At 40.6% G+C, this 26,992-nt stretch overlaps 1 protein-coding gene and 1 long non-coding RNA gene across 3 annotated transcripts; both read left to right on the top strand.

Moving 5' to 3' along the window:
* Window positions 1-264: 264 nt before the first annotated feature.
* Window positions 265-11,137, top strand: tmem192 (transmembrane protein 192). Of its 2 annotated transcripts, none has more exons than XM_085782049.1 (6): window positions 265-435; window positions 963-1,115; window positions 1,957-2,218; window positions 2,334-2,456; window positions 9,276-9,381; window positions 10,374-11,137. In XM_085782049.1, exons 1-6 carry the CDS (start codon window positions 406-408, stop codon window positions 10,486-10,488), a joined length of 789 nt encoding a protein of 262 aa, XP_085638175.1. In that variant the 5' UTR covers window positions 265-405; the 3' UTR covers window positions 10,489-11,137. The 2 variants fall into 2 exon arrangements, with proteins under 2 accessions (XP_085638175.1, XP_085638166.1); XM_085782040.1 differs by having other exon boundaries at window positions 960-1,115.
* Window positions 11,138-14,622: 3,485 nt separating this feature from the next.
* Window positions 14,623-26,934, top strand: LOC146991994 (uncharacterized). The gene is made up of 5 exons (XR_015036162.1): window positions 14,623-14,762; window positions 14,886-14,967; window positions 17,416-17,503; window positions 21,011-21,104; window positions 26,824-26,934. It is a non-coding gene; the product is annotated as an uncharacterized LOC146991994 (long non-coding RNA).
* Window positions 26,935-26,992: the final 58 nt, after the last annotated feature.

Below are 26,992 nucleotides of genomic sequence, written 5' to 3'. Positions count from 1 at the left end.
GAGAAAGAAAAAAAGAAATACTTATTTTTGTGAAGCACAGAGATCCTATGTTTTAACAGCTTTTTATTTTATTTTATTTTTATATATAACTTTTTATTTATTTATTTATTTTTACGACATACGCAGACAGATCCAGAAAATGTAGATTTGTGTAGCCTTTGTAAATTTTTTCTTGACATTATGGAGGTGTTTCTATTTTTCCTGCTCGACGTTGTGTTATGATACCGGAACCTTTGTGCCAGGAACTAAAGAGAGAGCAACAGAGGGGGACGGGTTAATGGGGAAACCGGAAGTTTACAAACGTCTGACTCGCCCGCCCCTCGCACTGACAGCATGTAAGCTAATGTTTGTTGTTGTTTTTAATGTCCTTTTTTCCCCTCAAATACGTCGAAATATCCACTGAACATGGACTCAAAGGGACGTTCACTTTATGCTGTAAGTACAAGATATTAAACGATACCTGGTTACCATGCCAACGTTTAGTTTGTGCGATAGTTAGCCAGCGAGCTGTGGTTAACAACTGACAGCTAAAAAACAAAACAAAAAGCTAAAATAAGTACGACTAATAATCCGTTTTTCTGTAATATACAATGGTTATCGATCAAATATTATCAGATTTAAAAGGAATTTAGAAAAACATTTATCATAAACCGCTCAAATGTCGATGTGTGGTCAGTTATCTTGTGGTTTCTGAGCTGTTTTCCTGTTTTGGTTCAAGCAAAGATACTTTCTAAACCGTCTTGTGTTTCAAGTGTTGTTATGTAGATTTTTTTTTTTTTTTCATGTTACGTAACTTAGATAATTGTGGTGCAGACTGCACAGACTCACAGTTTCTCTTTCTCTTTAAGTCAGAAGTGAGTCCTACAGACAGATTTTCGTACCATCTTCCTCAATCTATGAACTGACTAGTTGATTTACAGATAAACTTATAGCATATTAATATGGTGTTTATATAATAGCAGGCAGGCGCCTCAGTGGATATGACACGGAGCACAGAGGAAGACTCACTGGTGGAAGGACCTCTGATCTCTGCAGACGCCCTCCACTCTGCCATCAGGAGACAGTTTCAGACTGTACCAACACACTGCCATGCCAGCCTGCTGTCCCTGCTGCATGTAGGATGCACACACACGCAGTGAATTTATCCTCTCTTTAGTACTGAAATTATTTCCTAATATCAGCCTTTACATATCTTCCATAACCTCTCTCTTCATGCCTCCATTGTTAAAAAGTTTTAAGTTTTATAGCTGCTCTTCGCTCTTTCATTTTTAAGTATCGCTCTGATTATATAGATAGATAGATCGATAGATAGATAGATAACCTTTATTAAGGTGTCACAACACACAATAAAAATACAAAATGCATAAGCGTACAGGGGGAATGTACAACTAAACATAGTTTATATAAATTACAGTATTCAATGCACATGACCCCACTTCCCCTTGACAAAATTAAAAAAGTGTTGAGGACAACTCAAAAAGGGAAAAAAACATACACAACGGTATCATGAATTATATTATAAACCAGAACTCATAAAAGATCTATCTATCTATCTATCTATCTATCTATCTATCTATCTATCTATCTATCTATCTATCTATCTATCTATCTATCTATCTATCTATCTGTCTATCTAATCTGTATATCTAGAGTTTTACTCTGGTTGGTTAGAACAATACATTTAAAGATGTAACTTTTGGATCTGGGACGCTTATATTATTTAGATTTAAGCTTATATCATCAAGACAATTCAAATTGGCTGCATAATGAAAATTAAGTTAGAATTTAATGGATGTTAAAACTAATACCTTTTACATAGTCTTTTAGCACATGTATCTGTCTAATCGGTTCTCTATATACTCAAAGTAGTTTTTTATTTTCTAGTGTAAGAATAACAATGGTATCAGTTGGTCTGATACATCTGTTTCACTTCCATCTCTCTCTTCTTCTTTTCAGATCATCTATGTTGTGCTGTCAGTGTGTGTGTCTGTGTTGTGTGTGTTGAAATTCGGCCAGGCGGAGGTGTGCACGAGTATTTTGCGTAACGTGTCAGGCGACAGTGTCATCGTGTATGGGAAAGTGTGTCTGTGGATCCTGGTGCTGGTGTTCACTCGATGTGTGCAGCACCATCACAGCCAAGCCAGGAGGAGAGGATACCTCCGATTCTACAGAGAGACACAGGGACTGAATCACCTGACGCTCACCGTTCACTCCACAGGTACAAAACAATAAATGCACACACACATTGCTGCGTCACTGCTCATGCAGGGGCCAGTGTTCTCCACAAGGTGGCGGTAACGCTACAGGGAATATGTGTCTTTGATGTGTTGCAGGGAATGTTTTGCTGCTGGTTGTTCTGGCTGCTTCATTATCGCCAAAAGTGCAATCGTACATGCTGCTCAGTATCCTGGGGTTGGAGCTCCTTGTTTCAGTGCCATGCCTGCTCTATTACACAGGTAAAGTGATCTCACTTATCATTCGTTGAGTGTCGAATCATGTCGCTCTGTGATTGAACATAGACATCTACTACACAGCGTTATGACTACAAACTTTATTGTTGTTGAATCAAGTTATGCTTTTATTATTCATGGCCTCTGAGCATCCACATGCATTTATGACAAACCATAAACCCCTTGTTCCCACCTCATCAAACCACCCACCCACCTACCAATGTACTTTATACTCACATTCACACACCCATCTGTTTTCCCAGTTACACCCTACCACCCCCTTTGTGCCAAGAGACCTACTAGAAATAACAGAAATTGAAATCTGATAAAACATGAACAAGTTTATATCAGAATACATGAGCCCAAAAAAGCAATCAGTTTGTCATTGTGAAAGTATTCTGGGTATTTAAGTCAGTATCTCCAGGTTTTGGACTGGGCGTTTGGAATAGGATGAGACATTTTCTGCAAATTTTCTTAAACATTTTGTCAACCAAGTTATAAAATGGAAAGAAAGGAATGATAAAAATACAATGAACTACAAAATAATTAGAAATAAGTGAAGATGCAGTGATAAAGCAGTATATATCTAGTAATGGAGCTGATAGAGAATGTAACAGAAGCAGCAAAGGTAGCAATGTGAGCAATTTACTGGATTAATGTCTCAGCAAGTTACTTGAATAACCCTTTTGATGTGTATTTTATTTGTTTATTACAAGAGCTAAGTTAAGTAAACTAAGTTTTGTCTCTGTTGCATTCTGAATGCAGTTGTTCTGTGTGGAGAAAATAAACAGAGAACAGGACAAATATGAACCTAGTCAGACCTCAGATATATTATGTAATAAACAGAGGGAGATATTTCATCTAACCTGTAGTTCCTGTAGGTCTGTAAACTAAGTAATATATAATATATAAAGACGGATAAGTTCTGATCCCACTCCTCTCCTCATGCTGGGTCAGTTCAGAGACGTTAGATTGATCCTTTGTCCAATCAGGTCTTTGGTTTTTGAGCACATTGTGTTTTTGCTTTCCTTCTGTAACATCATGCATGCTCAGTTTTCTCATGGATGTTGGCTGTAATTTCAGCAGTGATATATGGAGAGACACACCCTGCAGATTACATGACTCTCTCTCTCTCACACACACACACACACACACACACACACACACACACATAGACACACACACTACCCCCACTCTGAATCTGAGGGCATTCGCATCACAATACCTGCCCTGCCCTTTTCAGACTCGACAGCATGACAATCAACCATTCAGCTCTCTGTCCTCCCTCCTTCCCTCTCTCTCCCCCTCCGTCTGCTGATCTGCTGATTTTTTGTTGACTTCTAATACAAACAGCGTGTTAACTTTTTCTGGGATGACACCCCATACCACATACCACACATCTATTGTGTTTTCTTCTCTACCCCCAGAGCTTGATAACCACCTGGTCATGGATTTATATAGCCTCCAATGTTTTGTTGGCTTTGTTGAAATAGCTTAATGCTGCAATTACGCACTGTGACCATTTTCTTAATTTGCTGTGAAGAAGTCTCGGCATATGAGAGAATAAATAACCCAAAAGCATTTGGAGAAGCAGTGAAATCCATTTGCTATGCGTATTTGAACGGCTGTCATCAATACGATGACTCCTCAGGTTTAAATTCTTTAAAAAATTGCTGAAAGGAGAAAGTGGTGTGTGACAATAACAAACTGATAACTGTTAGTGAAGCACTGTTCTGCAGCTTTCTCTCTCGTGTCTTTAAATCGTGTGATATAAAAAGCACAGAAACACTGGAACGTGTCGTCACGTTCTCCAGTGGATACATCTGTAATCATTGGCAGCGCGCTCTGTGCACATGTTTCAGATAAAACAGGTGACGCCTCACATGCTGACAAGTTGTTAGTCAGGCTGTGGTTGTCATGGTATCATCCATTAAGATCAGTCAAATTGCAAGTCACTGCTGTTCAAACGGTTTTCAAAGAAAGTTCCCTGATTAAAGACTGTGTAGGCCTTATTCTTTTTATTGAAAGTCATTTCCATTATTCTCTTATTCTACTGGTCATTTATGAGCAGCAAACATTGAAGAAAAGGTGTATACCGCATTATGTAGCATTAAGTAGATATAAAAACATTAATGTGGATTTATTACAGTGTTTGTCAACAATTATATCTTCTCCTTTGAAGACTGTTTTTTAAATTTTACATCTCCTTATTCACCAACCACGCTCATGGAGGACTTGTAGTTGCTGACAGAGACATAAATAAACATGTAAATATAATTGCTTTCAAGTATGACATTAAGTACAAGGCGAAATCTCTCTGTAGAGCTTAAAACAAAACCACTGACACACCTGAGGAACAGCTCTGGTTTGGATGATTTTGTTAAACAAAGAATAAAGTTTTAGGGGGAAAAAAATTTAAATTCCTCAAAATAGTTAGATTAAACAATAAAAGCACAGACACTCATGTGTCACCCAGCCCAGTCTTAGTATGGGTGTGTTTCATAAATCATTGTGACATATCTTTTGTTTTGTTTGGCTTCGTTTTTATTCCTTTATCAGAGAAAGTAGAGAGATGGCAGAAAATGAAGGAGACATGCTAATAAGGTCAGACTCAAACTGCAGACTTGTAGTAGTGTTTCATGGTCGGCATCTTAACTGTGTGCTCTTCAACTGCAGAGGTTGCACGTAATTTAGACATTTAGAATTAGTTTAGTTTAGTTTATCAAGGGACAGTGTGCCATAAAATTAGTCATTTACAAGAAATGAGGAGATGGTTGCACCAGATTTAGCTATAACTGCCAATTTCCATCTGTAGTCCCAACATATAATTCACAACAGACACAGACCACAATCTAAAATACAAAGGAGAGGCCTGAGACATAAAATGACACAGATAATACTGACATACAATTTCCACATTTAAAATGACTAAATTGTTGCAGTGCAGGGAGGAACAACACACAAAACACTAAAAGACCACAACAATGTTAACACAGCGATCAACAGCCACATATAAACAGTAAATATTGGTACATTGTCCAGACTGTTTGATGAGGGCTAACACAGGGGCCCTCTTGTGAAGTGTGTGAAGGAAAACTGCTGTTACAGATGCTCTATCAGAGGATATTGATATTGAAGAATGTGTATTGATAGGAAATCCATATTAAAGGTGTGTTTGGCCGCCGAGGGGCGCAGATTGCAGCTGGAGATACCACAGAGGCAAGGAGAGGAGATAAGAGGCATTAGGATTTAACCTAGCCAAAGGGTGGTAGCCCTGAGCCCACTCACTCCACCCGAACACAAGGAGGCACACACACACACACACACACATACACACACACACACACACACATTGTCCCTGTGTTTACAGTGAGGGTGATCCAGTGTGTGAGGGGGTATCTCCGTTCACCCGTCGCATTCCTGCTCAGATCAGTGCAGTCAGGCACGACGCAAACTTAAGCGACGCCTCGCAGCGCAAACCTTTCAAAACCGCAAACACACACGCATTCACACACATACACACACTTCAACTCCAACTGAGACAGAGTCAAGTTTGACCAACGGTGAGATCACGAAGAAGAGGAGGAAAGAAAAACTCTTCTTTTCCTTTAGAGACGACAGTGAGGGAGAGATATAATGCCTGCAGCTATGAAGTCCATACAGGAAGGCCTCGTTCAACTTCTCTTTGAAGTGCGTGCTGATTGTAAGTGTGTGTGTGAGTGCCTGTGTGTGTGTGTGTGTGTGTCTTTGAGGTTTTCTGTATGTTTCTGCCTCTCATTTTAACATGAATACACTCTCCTCTATAGACCTCCATGCACATCAAAGCCGAGCCGTGGCCTTCAAAGGCTAAACTCAGAATACATCTCTCCCTTGTGCCTGGTCAGAACTTGGTGTAAGCACTGCAGGGCACAGGGTCGACACACACACACACACACACACACACACTGATACAGATACCTACAGTATACCCCCGTCACGCACACACCTCATGCACTGTGTGACAGTACAGAGGACAAGTTCAGTGTACGTTTGAACATTCCTTCCAAAGTATTGATCATAGATACCCGATAACTGTTGTTTACACTTGTTTCATAACTGCATTGCAACGTAAGGGGGGGAGTGACATGTATGAAAGGAATATAAGTATAGATAATATCACACATGATCAATTATCAACAGGAAATCACTGCGTCTATCTCAATAAGTGATTTTTTTACCTTTCCAACAGCAATACCCATATTTTAAACTTGTTATTTAATTTTACAAAGACACACCATCTGTAAACTACAGTACCTAAAGAAACATAGAAGAAACATAGAAGATAAAATGAACCGTAATTGATAGACGTCACTCTAACAAAGCAATGAATCTGTTCTATAGAGGGATCTCTGAGATGTTTGTCGCTTCTGTATTTACAATGTACTGTATGTACAACAATCTAGTTTTAACTGTTACACAACATTACTATTTATCGTACGGACGGAAATTTGCTTGGACACACTTTATGTTCTGCAGTCAATTAGTGTATGATCAGGTGCATTATTAAGTATAAGTTTCACTCTTAGAAAAGCTCCTTGATGAAAAAAACTAAACAAAAATGCTGTGAACTTGTATCAGTCGGCCTGTGGTTATCATTACATCCCTGTTTATATGAAGGTTTGAGTGTGACCGACATAAAGCCTGCGGTTTGCGGTCTGAAATGTGTAACATTGACCCAGTTAAGGCCAGTCCACTGTTAAATGTCTCTGATGTGCGTCATATATTAGTTCAGTATGCACACCAAGGGGGCTTCGGTCTTCTTTCATCCAGAAGACCGAAGTGGTTCAGAACTTGTGAAGCTCTGTCGCCGGCTCTGCAGAACACACACTGCACTTTCCAATTAGTTTAAGGAGAAGCTTGAACACCTCCTCAGGTTTGTACCTGAAAGATGTTTCTCTCTTTGGATTCGGCTCTGACACATGAAACAGAGCCGGCTTTATTTTCCATCAGACTTTAGACTTTAGCGTAGTACTTTGAAGTAGAAGGTGATTTACACTGCTCTGTAGTCGCTGGCGGCCGTAGGGATCCACTTCCTTCCAATTCTTTTGATTTTGAGCACAGACATCAGCTCCTTGCTGCTCTGCTGTGCACTGCTACCGTTAGCTGTTAGCACCTCTGTTATCACCTGGAAATGTGCACTCCTGGATGGGTGATTGAAGCCTGCCAAGTCTGAGCACTGTCTGTCCAGTGAGTGTGTGAGAGTCTAACAGGGACGTGTGAAATGTGTCACTTGCTTTACACTGCACCAACCATCCATCCATCCATCCTGGTACATGTATCTGTCTTTTTGACCCCCTGCTGTAATACACAGAATCATCACTGACTTCATCACTGTAGTTTTATTTGCTAAACAGTAACAAGACATAAGACTTTTTATTGATCCCACTTAGCAAAGTAGCAGAGAATTACAGGAAAAGTAAATAATAAAAAAAATATAAAGACTTTCACTATGTACAATTATGTAAACACAAATATGTACTGTTATATACAAAATTATTTAAATAGAGAAATAAAAGATACATTTTAACAATACTGTTTACTGCTATAAACAGAGTAAACACAACCTTATTAACAGACATGCAATACTCATCATTACATGGCACAACAGTCCAATGATACGTTAGTCGAACTCACTAATTATTGTGGCGTGAACATACAAGACAGTTTTAATTAACAAAACACGACATACCAGTCTAACATGAACACTATCTTAACAACATAAATATGTGGCATTTGCTGTACAACAATAGAGGTGAACAAGAAAATGTTCAATTAAAAGAATGAATTCACATCATACAAATAAATGGCATTCCTATGTGAAAACATAACAAGTATGTAATTAAATTCATGAAAGTGAAACACACTTCTCCTACCAAGTCTCAAATAAAAACAAAAAACGTTTAAACTTTAAAATGATGAACTGATACTGGCACTGCAGCAGGTTTAAAAACATATACAGAGGTCAGTTTGGATGTTTTGTGTAATTTAAAATCAAGGGAAATGGCTGGACTCTGCCGTGGTGGTATTCACTGTAAATATTTGACACCAATTTGCCTCTTTGCATCGTCGTCCTCTGTAACAAACACTCGGCAAACAACAACCTCATCGTCGCTTGTCTTCTCTCCACCACACACTGCCTCATTTCTCTGCCTCTCTGGAATGTCTTTCTCTCACACATACTTGCTTTCTGTTTCTTTATTTACACACAGTTTCAGGGCCTCATTATGCAGGAATGTGCAGTATTTCTTTGGATTGACTGTGAGTGTGGATACTGAGATGCTGCGCCGTAGCAAAGCAAAGATAGTGCTCTTTAGAACCTCCCTGACAATTTCCTCTGGCTAATGACACTCAGCCTTATCAATACTCAGCCAGCTCCTCCCTCTGCCCTTCTTCACACACTCAACCCTGCATCCATACGCATGCATACCACAAGACCTTATCTCCTCTCAAACAGCGCCAACACTCATCCCATATTTTGGCTCTGGCTCCTCTTACTACTACTGTATCCTCCACACACACACACTCACACCCTGCCGTTAACCACGCCCCTTGTGTAAAGGTGTATGTTTAGGGTGTGAGAATTAGAGGTTTGAGTGCAGGATATGACAGCCCATAAGGACTAAGTGCAGGATATAACAGCCTGTGTGTGTTTAGGAGAGGGAGAGGGATGGAAAACAGTAAAAAAAAAAAAAAAAAAAAAGAACGAATGTCTGCTGTTTCTCACCTGATTACCATGTGTAGGAAAAAAGCTCTCACTGACTCAAGATGTGTTGTTTGCATTTCCAGTCAAGGTGATGCGCTTCAACCAGGAGCGAGCCGCGCCGGATGTGAGCCAAGAGGAGCAGTCACACACCTACAGTGTCACCAGTCTGCCGACAGAGACCGGCTTCAGGTACACAGATTTCACTCAGCCACACACACACACACACACACACACACACACACTTGAGTCTCGCTACAGCCCCTTGTTTGCACCATATCACATATTACTACTGGGAATTTTATGTGTTGGTCTCAGGCTCAACACAAATAGTGTTTATTTCTGTAATCAACACACGCGGTTAAATCAACAGAGAGCGATGATGAATGTCGTGCGTCATCTCCTGTGCAGAAAGATAATAACATTTCTTTAATAAACTGAGAAATACATTGAGTCAATATTATGAATATGTGTTCTCCAACTGTACAAACATTCAGTAGTAGTAAAATGTTTGAATGGAGCCATGACAAATCAAACACAATTTTATCTTTTTTTTATGGGAAAACAAACCTCACCAACAGACCAACAATAATGCATCAGCACATTCATTACTAATGAAGGTAGCTCAGTGGTAATGGGAATCCAGAGAGTTTTTAAAGAAAGGAGTCATGATTTCTGAAAACGGGCAAGAAAGAAGGAGAAGTTTTGTTGGGGTTTGTTTTATACTGCGGATTTGTCACGTTTTGTCAATATTTACAGCAGCAGGACAGTGTATCACCCACACAGTGTCCATATCCTTGGTAATGAAGCATTATCCCTTTATCCAGACTGAGATATGACAGCGTCCTCGTTATTTGCTGTGAATCTGATCCACTTCTGCCATCTCACACTGTTTTCTTGTTTTTTCATCATATAAATATAAATATCTTGCACTATGTCCATCTGTCGTCAAAGACTGGGAGGCTACTTTTCTCTATGAGGAAGACGTTATTGTTTCAGTAGAGATGTCTAAAAGGTTAAATAATCCCAAATGACACATTGTGACAGTTTGTTCTTAGTAGTTGTTGGACCACAAGAGATGAATATGATACTTAGTGTACTTATATTTTAACAGACAGATGAAGTCTGCAGGGTTACAGATTCCTGTCTTGATGGGATGTATTTGTTATTTCTGTGTGTTGCAGAGAGGGCTCCAGTCTGGAGGAGGTGGTGGAGAAACAGGCCGACCTGATAGAGTACCTGAAACAGCACAACACCTTACTGAGCAAGAGGCTGCTCAACCTCACTGCCCAGCACTGACCAGAACCGGGCCTCCTCCTCCTCCACCTCCACCTCCTTCTTCCTGTGAGCCAGCTGACTCCCTCTCCAGAGAGGAGAGAGCCATTAAGTAAGAGCCTTGTCAATCTGACACTCCAGTAGTGGATCTCTAGAGAGGACTAAAGCCATGAGGAAACACTGGATGAAAGACTGAAGTGAGCAAATGCACCTGTATGCACAGAGACTGAGACTGATTGGGCATCTCACCTGAGATGGACAGATAACACAGAAGGAGGAGGAGGAGAGCTGAAAGTGGAGGACAGTTAAAGAGGAGGAGTAGGAGGAGGAGGAGGCATCGTGGGTCACAGATCAGAGGTGAGGGGTTTTTATCGCTCTTTTTACGACCCCCAGTGACCCGCGTATGCTGCCGCTTGTGTTACTGTGAGAGAAAATAGTTTTAGAGATCATCTGCACTAAGGAGGGACTGAGAGAGCAGGAGGAGATACAAGAGGGAGGAGGGTGTCGCTTTCAGGGTCAAACAAGAGAAAGAGATCAGATAGCACTGTATAATGTCTCTAAATGCTATTTTTGTAAATATCTTTAATGTGTGTAAATGTGTTATTCTGTGAGTTTTTTTTTCAATCAGTTTCTGTGTTTGTGATTAAATTCCAATAAATCTTTAATATTGCCATGATTTCTTTTATTTTAGTCATGTTTTAAATCTTTTAAGTCAGGATGAGAACTGACACAATACTCCAGTGAAACCCAAGTAAGTAGCAACTGTTTTGTGTTTGGAGAAGTGTTTGTCTTGTATAATGCACTGTAAGAGCCCAAACAATGGAAACACTGCAGTGTCAACGAAAGGTGGGGTTAATGCCTTTTCCCGCCTCACCTTCTTTTTTTTTCTGGTAAATTTCAACGGTCACGGGAATCTGCGTTAACGAAATATCGAGGTCGTCATTTGAGCCCTTGGTGTTTGTTCCCCATTGTGATTCTTTTATGCCCTGGCGTCCGTAACTCCACAGGGAGCGCAACATTTACGACGTCTTTCCCATGTGGCTTCTGCTGGGAGTTATCCAGGGTACCACAGGTATCAAGACCGGTGCTTGACCTGGGGCTTTAGTGTTTGTCTGGGGGCTTTAATATTACACATACAAGGAGGTTGTTGTTGTTTTTTACTAAAAGTATCCTCAATTTAAATGAAGTCTGGCCAATAACCTTTAACTATCATCCTCAAAGTTGCTTGCTGCATTTATTTAGATCTAAAGTCAGTTGCACACACAGACAAACAGAATCTCAAAATGGACATTTAGACATTTTTTTATTAAAATGTTTAACATGTAATTCAATAAACATTTGAAGTGCATACATGCATTATAAACACTCTTTTAGGAATACTATATGCTGTTCATCGTAGCTGCAGTCACTACGATGTGTCCAGCTCTTTGGTCCGTAGCTTTTCATTGGAGTGTGATATTAGTTATTTAAAGATCTATGATGCTGTAGCTCTGTCTCCCTTATCCACAACAGTGACAGTATTGACTTGGCGTGGGGAAGGCGCTCGCAACTGGGAAGACCCGCTAAACTGCGGCCATCCAGCTGCCATACACTAACATGTCATGGTTTGTATTTTTATTTCATGTTTCCTTTGTTTGGAATGAAAAGTCAGTCGTGGCACAAGCTGCGGTCGCTTGTTGCTCTTCTCCTGGTTGTGTATGTGATCAGCTACATATACATAGTATATACAAAGTCTTTGGATGGCATTTATGTGGCGTCCCACAGTTTTTTTTCCTCCACTTGAGTCCACGTCTTGGCACTGGGATCCATCCACGGTGTTTGTGCCACACACTGCAGTTGCTTCAGTTTCATGCTTCTTCTCCTCCTTTGGTCACCCTCCTTCTTCTTGTGCTTCTACCTGTAATAGAGAAACAGTGTTTAGTGTCCAGCTAAGAGGCATTCAGGGTAGACTCAAGAGACTGTGCATGTGCCAGCATCAAAATTAAAGCTAAACCCCCCCCTCTCCAAACTCCTCGTGGCACTTAAAGCCTTCCTCTTCATCGTTAGTGAGATTTATGTCTGAGCCTTTCCCCCCCTGCACTCCTGTTCTGCGTGAATACACACCTCTGCCACTAATCACACACACCTTCTTAACAACTGCCACTTGCCAGCTCTGTAACCTAGTTTTGTTCCATGTATCACAAAGCACAGCTCATAAGCTTGGTTTTTTTGTTTTTTTTTACACAAAACACGTGTATGGGTACATATCTCACCTTAGGGGAAGGGTACTCTGGAGTGGAGTGGCAGGCAGCGTCTGTGTGGGCAGTGGTGTCTGTGGTATTTCCTCCTCAGGTTCAGGAAATCTGGGTAGAAAAAAAAAGAATATACTGAATTAAACCTCTGGACATGCTATAGTATAAATATATTTGTAGGAAGTAGGCAAGTTGGGCAGCTGGCAGTCAAATCATCTACTTATCAAATGTTATTCTAGGTGTAAATGTCATTTTAAGCAAGATTTATGTCTGCAGCTGGACTCCTGGATATCCCTGGACGGGCATAATTAATCCCAAATGGAGGATAGTAAACTCAGCCTGGACTCTTTTTTTTAAGCGCAAAAGATAAAACTACATCTCCCTAAGTTGCAGTTTTCCAAATAAGGATCATTTTAGCATTACAATGTCTATTTAGACTCAGATTATCATAGAAAAGCCTACTTTTAATGGGTTTTTATTTTTATTTTTTATTTTTTGGGGTCCATTTACCAACAACAGCAGGGCAAACCCCCCCTTCTAATAAAACCAGGACGCACAGACCTCCTAACACATGATTATTTTTAAACGTCCCTAATAAATCCACTTTGACTCCCGCGGTTCACAGGCTGCCAGCCAGGCCCAGGAAGAGATAAACTGACCAGATGACTTTATGACCCCCCACCCCTCCCCTCACCTCCCCTCCCTCCTCCTTTCCCTCCTGAGAAACTGCTCCCCACGCCTGGAGGTTAGGCTTTTTCTTCTTTTTTTTACACTTGGCACCGCTTCTCCATGTCATGTTAATAAAGCTCGGGTATTTGCATGGAGTTTTAACACCGCGATTAACAAAAGCGCGCCGGAGGAGAGTGCCATCCAGCCGGGGACAAAGGAGGGACTCACTGGGGCCGCTGTGTGCGCTGTGCGATCCCCGGCGGCGCTCCTCTACTCCCCTCCTCCTCCTCCTCCTCTTCCTCCCCGCTCCATCGTCAGTCACATGAACCTAATCACGACCTCACCTCGAGCCCAGACCCTCAACTTTCTCAACAGCTGTTTGTCTCCCCCGCTAAACTAAACCAAACCAGTCTGCCTGGGAGTGCGCAAAAAGCGGCACCTGCTACGTCAGACGGAGCATCTTGTTTTACTAGACTACAATTAAAATTTAGTATGTTTCGTTGGCAGATTCCGCTTTTACGAAAAAAAAAAAAAAAAAGTACGAATGTTTAAAGTAAAATCCACATTATTCCTCAAGTTAATGTTACTTATCCTGGTGCTGCTGCATTAAAACAAGGGAAAATTCCACTACCTGCCATTTTGTTTAGCAGAAAAATACATAGAAATGAATTAAATAATTAACCGGAAATTGTGTTTGTATCAGTATTGTCCTTTTTTTTGCCAAGTTAGCTCTTAGTTTAGGTAAGTTAGCTAACATTACCATTGCTTTGATTACACTTGTACTCTTTTTTTTACCCATTTTATCTATTTTTCTACCTCCATCACCAGCTGCAGACCAACGTCACCTCACACGCAAGATACCTAAAGCTAACGTTAATTAGCAAATTATGTTGCTATGGTTATCCGCATTAACCAACGTATAAGCGGCGGACCGGCTGGATCTCGACTTTTAAGACCACCTGCAGGTGATTTAAGTACAATTTTGCATTATTTATTTATTACGAATACCCCATACTGTATATATAGAAATAAAACTAAACTTTTTTTTTTTAGTTATGATTGCAGGAAGTTTATTTAACATTGAGCTGTAACGTTAGCATCGATGAGAATTAGCCGTTTCTATGGTTACCGTAGTTCGTAGGCAATGTTGGTTGTGTGGTGATTTTTCGACCGCCATTTAACTGTTGACCTGAATGAACTGTCCTGTTTTTTTGTTTTTGTTTGTTTGTTGTTGTTTTGTTTTGTTTTTTGTTTTTGTTTTTTTAAAGACACCTGGCGACAGTTGAGGACAGGTAAAAGTTTTGGGGAAAGCCAAGCTTACCTGGTCTGGCGGAGGCGATGGGTGCTACAACAGCTGCAAGCAGCAGGAGCACGTAGAGCAGGTTGAAGATCCTCATGGTTAGTGAACTTCACAAAGAGCTGTAGGTGATGTGATGAGAAACTGTCCTAAAGTCCTCCTGGCTCCGTGCTGGACTGATGATGATGATGATCAGTTCTGGTTTTGTTCTCCTCTCTTTTCAGTCCAGAAGGAAGGTCCACTTCTACCAGTCCTGTACACAGAAGTACCTCTTTTCTCAGGATAATCAGGGTGTCCCAGAGGAATGTGAGTGTCCAGAGTGTTTGTGTGTCTGTCCACCAGGAGTGTGATTGTCTCTGTGACTGAGAGCAAAGTGACAAAGGTGCCTCTCCCCCCAACCCCTTTATACAGCCTTTTTTGAGGGGAGGGTGAGTATGGAGGGGTGTAGCAGCAGCAGCACAGCCCCTTCCCCATCCCAACCCCAACCCCTCTCTCACACACACTCCCCCCCCTCTCTCTCTCTCCTTCTAACACACACACTTCAGCATTGCACATATTGACCCCACATGTAGAGGGCAATTCAAATGACAGGAAGCCCCCTCCCTAGCCTCCAACTGCCCCTTGTTGAACACTCACTGCATTTTGTTAATGGATGGCAGTTTGTGTGTGTGTGTGCGCGTATTGCATCTATGAATGATCAATAAGTTTCAGAGGAGTTGGAGATGCAGGTATTTTGACTGATAACTTATAACAGGGGCTCTCAAAGTGTGATAAACTGAGCCACCTCTTTAAGAACAAAGAAAAACATGTTCAACATCTTTGTGTGTTTAAAGATCTTATTAACACATTTATTATCAGTTACTCTAACCAAAACAATATTTGGTTTATTAAACATAAACTGGTCTTTCCTGTAGGGCTTGTTAGATTTATTTTAGGCTACAAGCTTGTTTCTCAGCATATATTAATTATTAATCATGACAACATAACAAAGCACATGAACACTGATGTCTAACTCTGTAACACGCTCATCACACAAGCCAGCTACATGCTCTCCCTGCGTGATGGCCTGGGTAGTAGACAGAGAGCTTTCAGGTTTAAGTTTATAATAATGAAATGCACAGATCATACTGTGCTAGCCTGCTAGGTCTCCGCTGTACGTCTTGACCACATGTTAGCTGTTCAGCTGTAGTAGAGTAGCCTCGCGTCACCAGGCTCTTCATACAGAGAGGAGGTGAGCCTGGTTCCCGTTCATTTTGTCTGGATTCTGGTTCCCGTCTAGAGAGCGGATCCAGAAATCAGAAAATTCACCAAAGTAATGTTCACCAAAATAAAATTTATAAAATAGACAATAACTTGGTGCTTTTATTCTGACAGAAAGGCCTGTCTCTCTCGCCCTGGTTCCGGTTGCTTACCAAAACAGACACTAAACGGCCCCATACTAGTAGTAGAGGAAAACTCGGCTTGTGCTCCAGTCATTAAAAAATTTATTTTAAAATTTATGCGAGAGGGTGCTGTACCACTGGTCCTGCTGCATACCTGATGCGGTACGGCACACCTGACACTCCTTTTTTTAACCAGGATTGTTCCACGGCCAAGGTAGTGCTACATTCAGCCGAGCATGAGACCAACATACAACACGTAACAGTGTGGCGTTGTTGCCTTCTCTTTTCACCGACAGGCCCACCCCCCCTTGGTTGCATGACACATAACTACAGCATAATCGCATCCTGTGTGTTACAAAATCGTGTTTGATCATATTGCAATATAATTGCAAATGCAATTAATCATTCAGCCCTATGTGCAAGTGACACTTCACTCATCTTTTATTGTGTTTTAATGCTTACAGTTTATTTTTCTCACGCCCCACAGTTTGAAAAACGCTGGCTTATAACATTAGAGCAAATATTGAAGAGGCTTAGACTGTAAAGTAGCAGGTCCTTCACAAAACAGATCACCCCTCCCTCAGTCGACCCCTACCCCCGCACTGATCTGGTGGGGACACACATCTGGGGCTTTTGGGTGGCTGTGGGGGTGGGTGGTGGTGGGGTGTTTGCACCAAGCATTTTTGGGGCAGGAGGCCTGAATGAAATGTGGAGATGCACAGGACTAACGATAGTCTCACTGTCTGTCTGTCTGTCTGGGCCTCCATGTTCTGTCTCTGTCTGTCTGCATGAGTGTCTGTCTGTGTCTCAGGCTCGTTCGGTTGCAAATTAAATTATTCTCATCAGTTATTAGCTGAATGGATAAAACTCAGAGCTTTTGCCTTTTTTGTCCAACAGAAAGGCCCTTATCACAGTAGTTTTTGAGAATGTGTTTTTTTTATTTATTAGTTTTAGTTTGTTTCGTTGATGTTTTTAGAGCCTTCTCTTTAGGCAGCCTATCATACTTAAGTATTATTTCATTGACATAACTATTGTGTAGAACAAATTTAAATTGTCAAGTACCATGGCTGAAAAATCAAATCCTCGATCAGTTTGTTTCCTTGATTATTTAGTTTCAGCAGGTCCTTATTCTTTTTTGATGTTGAATTGTGTTTAGGTCTTTACTTATTGTCCAGAATGATCTTGATTGAATAACATTTTTTCCAATTTTACACCATTTTGTATCATCAACATTGTTGCAAGCATGCTTGCGTCTAGACAGCTTTGAACTAAGATTAAAAAATGTTTTCCTTTGTTAAATACAGAACTGTTTTCTAGGAAATGTAATATTGAGTGAGAATTTGTTCTGATCCAGGAATGTATCTGTCCCCAGTATCAAAATATCCAGGCACCTCCCAGCCCTACTCTTCGTGCAGGCCATCATCAGTTGGTGGTATGACAGGGGGATTTTCTTGCTGCAGGTAAACCCACTTCTCTTGGCATTGGTCTCTGTGGTTGCCGGTGGTTTCGCTAAGTGTGGGGACTCATTAGCGTGTCTGCTGACGGCCGTCTCTGTGGACTGAGACTTTCCATTCAGCATGCAGCTAATGAATTAACACATTAAGATGAAATGTCAGCCATTACATGTGAATGAGGATTAGAGAAGCAGCAGGACACTAATGGACCACGGGGCTCAAAAAAGTCACAGAGACTTTGAACAAGCATCTGGACTTTCAGCTCTCTTTTAGCCCTTAAAAATAGACAATAGGTGCCGGTGTCTCCATTTGTGTGTGTTTTTTTGTTTTTTTTAGTGGCATGTGTGTAGCCGTCCATGTTCTTATGTCTTTAGAAATGTTTCCTTTATTGCTTTATGGTGTTTGCAAAAATGTTGCCTGAGATGACAGAGATTCCACATGGATTTGGGTAACGTACAAACACACCGACTCGCGTACACACATTCATCCCGCTGCAAACACTCAGCTGAGGTATGTAGTTTGTTTCTGTGGCGAGCTGCACTTAGCATATCTGCTGCCATTGTCTTTTAAAAAACTTTTATTTTCCCTATTTGAATATGCTAATTTGGTCTCAATTGTCATTCAGAGCCACCTGGTATCCACTGCCCACTAACTGTTGCCAAATCTCAGTTTCTCTGTCTCCCTCTTTCTTTCTACCTGCCTCGAAAAACAGAAAGAAGTGAAGCCCACCAAATTCTCCCCACCAGGTTTTCTGTGTTACTGATTCGAGCATGTTGTAATATTTGCTCTTCCTGGGGATTATACGTCTTTACAGGGATTACCCAGCCTGCTCAAACACACCCCTACGAGAGGCACACACACACGGACACAGGGCAGCCTCCGATTAAACCGCTTCAGTGCTTTGGCATCTCTGCACTCCAGACTCTGTTTTCAAGGTGGATGTTTTGTATGTGATGAATATTTGCGTCTTAAACCTGGGTACTTTTTAGTAAAGGGGTAAAGTCTTCAGATGTTTTTGTTTTGTTGTTTTGTCCAAAATAGTTTCCAGTTTCCAGTGATATAAAACAAGTAGAACAAGTCACACTTTATGATAAGCACACACTATTAAACATTAGTTAAGCATTAAATACTGAATTCATCATTTATAACACATGAATACTCATTAGTATGTAGTTTATAAACATAGTTTAAAATGTTTTACTCATCATTGATAAACACTACTGTATAACTACACACTAATGTGTATTCATGCGTTATAAATGAAGAAATCTGTATTTATTAATGCTTAACTAATGCTCAATAGTGTGTACTTATTATAAAGTGTTACTCAGTTCTTTTTAACTCCAGTGTCTAACTTTGGAAAGAGTTTGACAGCGTCAGACAGCAGTGAAGTGCTGCTGTGGTTCAGGTCATCGTCTTCCTAGTCGCTGTGATCTTTATGACTGCAGAGGAAGCTCGAGCCTCTCCTCCCCTCTTGAGTTTTCACTTTCTTCTTCCTCTCCCATCTTCACTTCGGCCAGGATCCACTGATAAAGAACTTCCTCTCTGATAAAACTTGAGAAGAAGAACAGTGGGTCATAAAGTCACTGTTTCTTATTCACTGAGCCAGACACTGTTGCCCATACATACACACTTACTGTAAAGCTACACAGTGCATACAGACAGGTGACCAATATGAAGTAAACCACTGGGCCTGGACCAGTCATGAATTTGAGATTAAGAGCAGGGTCTTGTGATGAGTTCTCAGTTTTAATACTCAAGCTACCTGTTAATTTACTGATAGTGCCTTTAGGTTCCTTATACTGAACACCTGCATGTTGCAACAGACAGGGCTTGCAATTGCTGGGTGTCAATTCAGCTTAATTCTGCGCATATTGCCGTAAATGGTAACCCTTTAATTTACAGGCTGCTAATTACGTGATGATGTCAAGACATAGCCAAGAAATAAAAATGTATTGTGTAGTAATGTCAAGAAATAGCCTAGAAATAACGGTACATTTCATGGTGATGTTATGTTTTTCATAAAGGCAAAAGATTACACATGCTTTTCATGCTTTGAATTTTTTGGGAAAGGACAGAATTTTTCTCCACCAAGTCCTTGTAATTGACTGTTATTTCTCAGTTATTTCTACGCAGTCAATCATTATTTCTTGGCTATATTTCTCAACATTACTATGAAACTGACCTGTTATTTCTAGGCTATTTCTTGAAATTATCATGTAATTAGTGGCCTGGGTTACCCAGTAAACTCCTACTCTTATTCTGTTGACTATGATGATCAATAGGAATAACAATAACCCTATATGTCTACAGGCATATTAATGGATGTATTAAAGGTGCTCGTTGGGAGTGGAATTTGTGTGGGCCCAAATTTGTGTACGACACAGATGAAAATAATCATACTCTCCATGTGCCATGTATGGAAACATGTGCATTTATTTATTCTATTTTTTAGTTTTTCTGGCAGGTTGCACTGATTTGTAGTGGTGAAGTTGACTGTTTACTTTTAGGGATGTTCTGTGCCGTGTTGTCTGAAAATGTTAGGGTGTCGTCCAGTGTCTCTGTGTGTGTACGAGTGTTGATTGTGATCTGATGGGTCAGTTCAATGTCCATCGTTAGAGTGATAGTGGGTCTCTTGTCATGCCGAAGGTCATCGCTGTTAATGAGGGCCGCAGCCAGTCAAGGGCTTAATTACTCTTAAGACCCTTTATCTCGAATTGCCCAATACAGACCTCAATGGACGCATGAACAGCAGCGAACACCCAATACGCACGCAAATGGTATAGACCATCAGGACACATCACACACCCAGAGAAACAACACAGATGAGGGTGTGAAGAAAGATATCCCACCACCACAGTTGATAAACTCTTCTTTTTCTGGCGCTCCAACTCCCCTCCGTGTTGGACGCTGGACGGCTGACTGCAGAGGAGTGACGGAGGGCTCGGGGGTCAAGGGGCAAACTCAACAGGGAGCAGCCTCTAACCCCCCAGGATGTCACCCCACAAGGGCTTCAGGGGGCAAAAGTCACTCAGTTTGTTAAATCCTAACCCAGACACAGTGGCTTCTTTGGACACACACACACACACACACCCAGGCAGTGGATTGTTTTTTGTTTTTGTTTTTTTCATCACTAAGGCTCTGTATGGTTGCATATACATATTTGTTGATACAACTAGTCAAAATACACAAAGAAATTTATATGGTCTTACAAAAGTTTAAGATTTGTCTCAGTGATTTTGTGCCATTTGACAAAATAAACAGAACGGGATGCACTGTGTTTAGTTTGTAGTTCATTCAGTCTCGTCTCTCATCGAATGAAAATCCAGAAGATGCAGAGCTTTGACTTCACGGCATCTGTCCAGCTTCCTTGGTGATCACTCTTTGCTTTCGCTTAAATAGTCTTGACTTCTTTGCTTTATAGACAAATTTCTCTGCAAGTGAAAATACAAACAGTTTTGCACCGTCAAAAAAAAAAGCTGACACATTTTTTCTGTGTTTATCTGATGACAGAGGACGTTTCGTACCTGGCTGGTCACTGTCAGGCTGGAAGCAAACTGAAGCCAGACTGAAGAGGAAGAAGATGGTGAAGGCAACAAAGATGAAGGTCAGTTCAAACCCAGTGAATGGGAGTTCCATCTACACAACTAAACAACACAAAGCAAGTCATTACATTATGTCAGTCACTTTGATTCAGACAGCATACAAGGCACAGCACAGAAACGGGCACATTCACAAATCACAGTTTCAGATCTAGCTCTGTACAAAAAGTAAAGGGGACTGAAAGGCATAACAGTGTGTCATATAATTTGATATAAATTTACATACTGTGCATATTTCCCTTACTATCCACCCCATTATTGTGCCAGTCTACACATACCGTATTTAATTTTTTACTGCCATATTTTTAAGTAAAAAAAATTGTCAGTCTTTGCTGAAAAAAAGGTATCTTGTCTTTTTAAAATGCACATTGTAGACGTATGCAATGATGTTGTACCAAAGTGCATAGACTGAAATGTGTTATGAGTTACATGGGCTGAGGAGTCTGTGTCATAATCCAGGCATGTTATTCAAATAAAACAAGAGAGCTCTAACAAAATATTAATAATCTTTAAATTGCTCAGGGAATGAACTGCACTGCACCCCATGGATTTTATTTTCAGGTGGTTGAGCCTCAGGAAACTGAACTGGCCTTGTATCTTTGTCTGTTGTTATTTTTTTTACACACAGGCTGCTAAACCAGTTTCATGCTTGCATGAGCAGATATATTACTTAGGCCACTTATTTGTATTACATGCATGAAAACTATTTCATGCTGCCAATATTTACACTCAGCTTGAGATGCAGCCGCCTGTTTTCTCCACCAGGGGGCCTTACCGTATAACCGTGTTATAACTATTTACTGTTGTTAGTTTATAATGCGGTTCAGTCTACTTACAGTGCTTGCTCTAGTGCTTGATTTTACCTATTTACTGCAATGAATGTGTGAAATTTCACCTTTCACCCAGAAAATTTCACCTTTCCAGGCTCCTCTCTATTCATGATTCATTTGAGCCTGAAACATTTGAATAATCTACCCATGTTCACCTTTCCAGTGACTTTAGCAGTATCAGATGCTGTGTATTACAAAGTTAAGAAATGCACCATCGTATCAGAGAACGAATCGTATCGTCTGAATCAAACAGTCAGGACTGAAATCAAAGAGTAAAGTTCTCAGTGATCTCAGCTTTCAGGGAACTTCAGTGAATGAATGTTTTATTCTGTTGTAGTTATGATCAAACCCTCTCTGAACTCTAAAACCCACTTGATACCAAATGTGTCAGTACCTAACTTTTTCATAACATAGAGAATTGTAACGAACATTTCTTCTGAACACATCCAATGAACACGTGTATAAAGATATGCTGAACTACAGTAGGAGCCGGTCAGGTGGTTCACTGGAATGACCTACATAAGTGTAGATGGTTTTCACATGGGTTTGAAATGATACATCACAATACAGGTATCATTCATTTCTGGTGCACCATGCAGTTTTATATTACTGCTGAAAGACTGGATTAATCATAATAGCCCAACACAGATGGTCTGTGATTCACATGTTTTTCCAGCTGCCACCGATCTGTTCATTCACACAAGCTCCACCTTTGATCCCTGACGAGAATGATTCACATGTCTCATTCCGACAAAATAATATGAGAGCTCACTCGAGATTCTGTCACCAATCCTGTCTGACCCGTATTTTGAAGTTGTAGTTTCAAATCTGCCATGACCTGTATTTGATTTTTAAAGCCACTCAAACAGTGAGATACAACAACAGCAGGAAAGTTTTTGGGACTTACCTGAGGAAGGAGCCCCAGCATTTCAAAATTCCTCAAGGATCTGTGTCTCCACATACAAACACATACTGTCCTGTCACAGTTTGATGAAGTAGGCGTTTATTTATTGATTTTTTTCTCCTTGTAATGGGTGTGTGTGTGTGTGTGTGTGTGAACCATATCTAGGCCACTCCTTTGTGCCTCATCCCGGAAGTAAATAACACTGGATCCTAGAACAAAGTACACACACACAGAGGCCACCATTTAGACTTTGTTCTGATCACACACACACACACACACACACACACTGTCCCCAAGACTTTTACTGACACGTCGTCATAAGTCAACAAATGGGCAGAAAGAGTTGACTGTGATTGGCAGAAGTTTGTTGGTCTTTGTCACGAGTCTCATCTACAGTCAGACGATATCCTCCTCACTTTGTGGTAAAGTTTTTGTCCCTGAAGAAGAGGAAACACCCAAAAAATCAGTCATTTTTTTGTTTTTCTTTATCTTATCCATTATGTCACAGTGGGAAAAAATCCATCAACATGGTTATCATTTTAAATATGGCTATTTTTTGAGTAACAATCTGAAAGAGAGAATAATTTGATAGTTTGTGGCTGTAGAAAAACCATAAACATATGCAAACTTTGTGATGTCATAAAAGAAAGATCTATCATCTACAAAATAAATCATATGTTCATATATTTAGAAATATTTATTTTTAAATTAGTTGATAATTTCTTAAATAAATGAATAATTCAGGGGCAGTGTTTAGCTCAGTTGATAGAGCACCCGCCCCATGTGTTGAAGCATAGTCCTCACTACAGGCGAGCCCGGTTCAAATCCTGCGTCAAGCGGCCCTATCCTGCATGTCACTCCATCCCTCTCTGCCTCCCATTCCTCTTCTCTCTCTCAACTCTCCTGTCCATTAAAGGTGAAAAAGCCCCCCAAAAATACTTAAAAATAAATAAATCATTGAATAATCCTAACTAGGTCTGGATCAATATGATTTTTTTTCCCTTTTTAAAAATATTTTTTATTGATTCAAAGAGAGTAGCACAGACATTAAAGGATGTGTTAGCACACATATTTTCAGTACACACCCTACACTACACACCCCTTTGTCAGTTTAATAGGTACTAATTGAAATGTAACGTTGTTCAACGTAATTGCCCTACAGGCTGTCGAATTATGATGTGTTAAAATTAAGTAAAATGTTCTCCATCTCATTTATAATAATGATGGTTGTCTTAGAAACCACAGCCTCCATAATAATCAAAATGTCTCTAAAAGATTTCCAACTAAAAGGGACATTATAGCCCCCTATTGCAGGACCGTTGTATTAAGCAGTCATATACAGCCGGAGGTATTTCTTTTTCCTTTTCCAGCCCATTTAGAAACCGGGTTGAAATGTACATTTATTAATGCCATACAAAACCCACTGATATTATAAATGGAAAGTTAAACACTTCATGTAACTTAGAATAGTTTTAAATAACAAGGGTCCATAAACAGCCTTAAATGACAAAGTGTGACCGTGCATGTGTGCTCTGTGTGTGTGTGTGTGTGTGTGTGTGTGTGTGTGTGTGCGTGTGCGTGCGGTCATACCATTGGAGTGAGTGCATTCCTGATTGAACATCCCAGTAAAAGTGCACAGGGTGAAAACCAGTAAAGAGAATATAATCATCAGCGCCTCCAGCTCAGTGAATGGCGACGCCATCTCGTCCACCTCTGCCAGCTGTGCCAGTGAATGCAAATGTCTCATTAGTAAAATCACCCACTTCCCAACAACAGTGGCATCCCATCCCATCATACATCCAAATTACAGGGGTGCAAACTCATCAGGGGTAAAAAAGGTAAAAGGTGACAAGATACCGACCCCCTAGGGGGGTCCGGGGGCATGCTCCCCCGGGGAAATTTTTTTAAAAACCAACTTTAAAGGTGAATTTACAGTCAATTTTAGCATGAGACTAGGGTCCAGATTTACTCAGGTTTGCACAGCTTTTGCTCCTGTTAAACCTGCACAATCTGTCTCTCTGTGTTTGGTTTTGAAATATGTGAAGGGGGTCTTCAGCCTTTGCAGGTTTAGCATGAGCAAAAGCTGTGCAAAACTTAGAGAATCTGTCCCTTGATGTCCATCAGATGAACCTTGCAAACCTTGCCTTCAAACTAAATAAAATTTAATACAGACTGATTGGTTCAAACATTTATTTATTGATGTAAATGTGTTTTCTGTAGGCTACGTAGGCTATGCTCCAAGGCAGCGCTGCTCTTTCTGTCCAATAACACACATGAAGCTTAAAAATGCCATAGGCTACATAAAACATATTAAGCGGCAATATGTATTTAAAAGATGTTCAAGCAAACGGTTCGGTTCACGGTTTTGTGGTCATGGTTTTCGGTTCGGTTTGGTATACTTTGATCGTTGGGAAAATCAATCATGTCTTGTATATTCAGGTTAAAACTTAAAGAATGAGGTAGTCTGACATCTGATACATCATAGTGACAGTCTGAGGTTAAAAGTAGTGAGATTCTGGCGGCAAGAGGAGACATTGATAGTTCCAACATGTTTTAATTTATTGGGCAAATAAAGTTATCAAATGCTAAGAACAATTAGATATTCACTGAAATATATAACCTATATTTATTAATTGTGGTTCTTACAAAAAATATATCTTATACAATATAAAAGCTAAAATGTCTCTTAAAGCTCTGCCCCTTTAATTAGTGCATACTAAATAATTTAACTTTAGCCTACTATTTTACAACCACATTATTTACCAGCAACATAAAGTGAAACAGAGGCAGAGGTGTCCTGCCACAGTCAGTCAACCTCCTCCTCCTCCTCCTGCTGATGCTGAGGTCGCGCTGCAGCGCTAATAGAAGCTAAACGCGCTAATCGCTAATTGGCCGCGATCGCGATCATCACACACACGCGGTCCCATACAGCACCTACACAACGCTGCTGGCGCATCTTCTAGCTCCGACTCTTTCACTCGCCATGCTCAAAATCTCGCGTTAGTTAGTCTGTATTAAAAGTGAAGCTTCAGGTGTGTATTGCTGGACAGAAGAGGAGCGATGCCACCACTCGTTGTCATCCAGATAAGCTGCACGCGCCTTAAAGAGACAGGTGCATTGGCTCGGCTCGGCTCGGCTCGCCTCGCCTCGCCGGACCCCCCCCCCCCCCCCCCCTCTCAATTTTTTTTTTTTTTTTGCGGATTTACACGAATCACACAAATGACCAATTTGGGATCCAAAACGGCGAATTTCGCCGAAAGGTGACAAGTTTGCACCCCTGAAATTAAGATTGAACACTTACCATTGTTTGCAGGTGTGTTACAAGAGGACGGAGATGTTGACCATCATACACCTGCTTCATGACACATCGCACACTCTCTTCTTCTGACACATCACACACTCTTCTTCTTCTTCTTCTTCTTCTTGTCTCTCTCTCTCTCTCTCTCTCTCTCTCTCTTTTTCTGTCCCCCCCATGTAACACACTTTCAAGTGTTACTTACCGTACATACCTCACCTTTTCCATCGACATTTACATTTGCGAAACCGCAATGAATGGCTCTGGTCTTTGCAAAAAAAACCTTGTGATGTGGTTGCTTTTCGCTTGAGATGCAGCAGATCCATTCTTCTTCTAAAAGCATGTCTGCAGTTGTGATCTACATTCATAAACATTTATCGTCTCTGAATGCATTTGTCAAGGAACTGAAACTTCACACAAGGATGCACACTGCTTATCACTAGCATTTATGGAATAGCACCTTTTTTTAAAAAAAAATTGAGACCTCAAAGCATGTTGCATCTTCTAACTTCTCCATTTCCAATGCAATTAAATGCTTTTGCAGTGATCTGGACCTGTGGTTGTGTGTGCATGTCTATGAAAAGGATGTGGGTGGAGTATATCTGGGTCACATAGACCTCGACCACTACTTTGTTCATAAAACAAGGCTGCTGCTGCTGCTGCTAACAAGCCATTAAATGTTCTCTTTCATCAAGATCCTTGCAAAAGAATTAGGGAGTAATTGCTCATTGACGATATCGGAGTATTTCAGAGGTTTCAGTCAGCCTGAGGAAAGCACCGTGAGACAGAGAGAGAGGAGACAGAAGGTCAGTTTCAAACAGAGCTCAGGTGGGTGAAAACCACCCTCAACCTAAACCTAGTGAA

Source organism: Trachurus japonicus, chromosome 1 (genome assembly GCF_045865225.1).
Source record: "Trachurus japonicus isolate A0001 chromosome 1, Traja_1.0".
NCBI lineage: Eukaryota > Metazoa > Chordata > Actinopteri > Carangiformes > Carangidae > Trachurus > Trachurus japonicus.
Note: the sequence above shows the minus strand (reverse complement) of the source record. Positions and strands in the feature narration are given on the sequence as shown.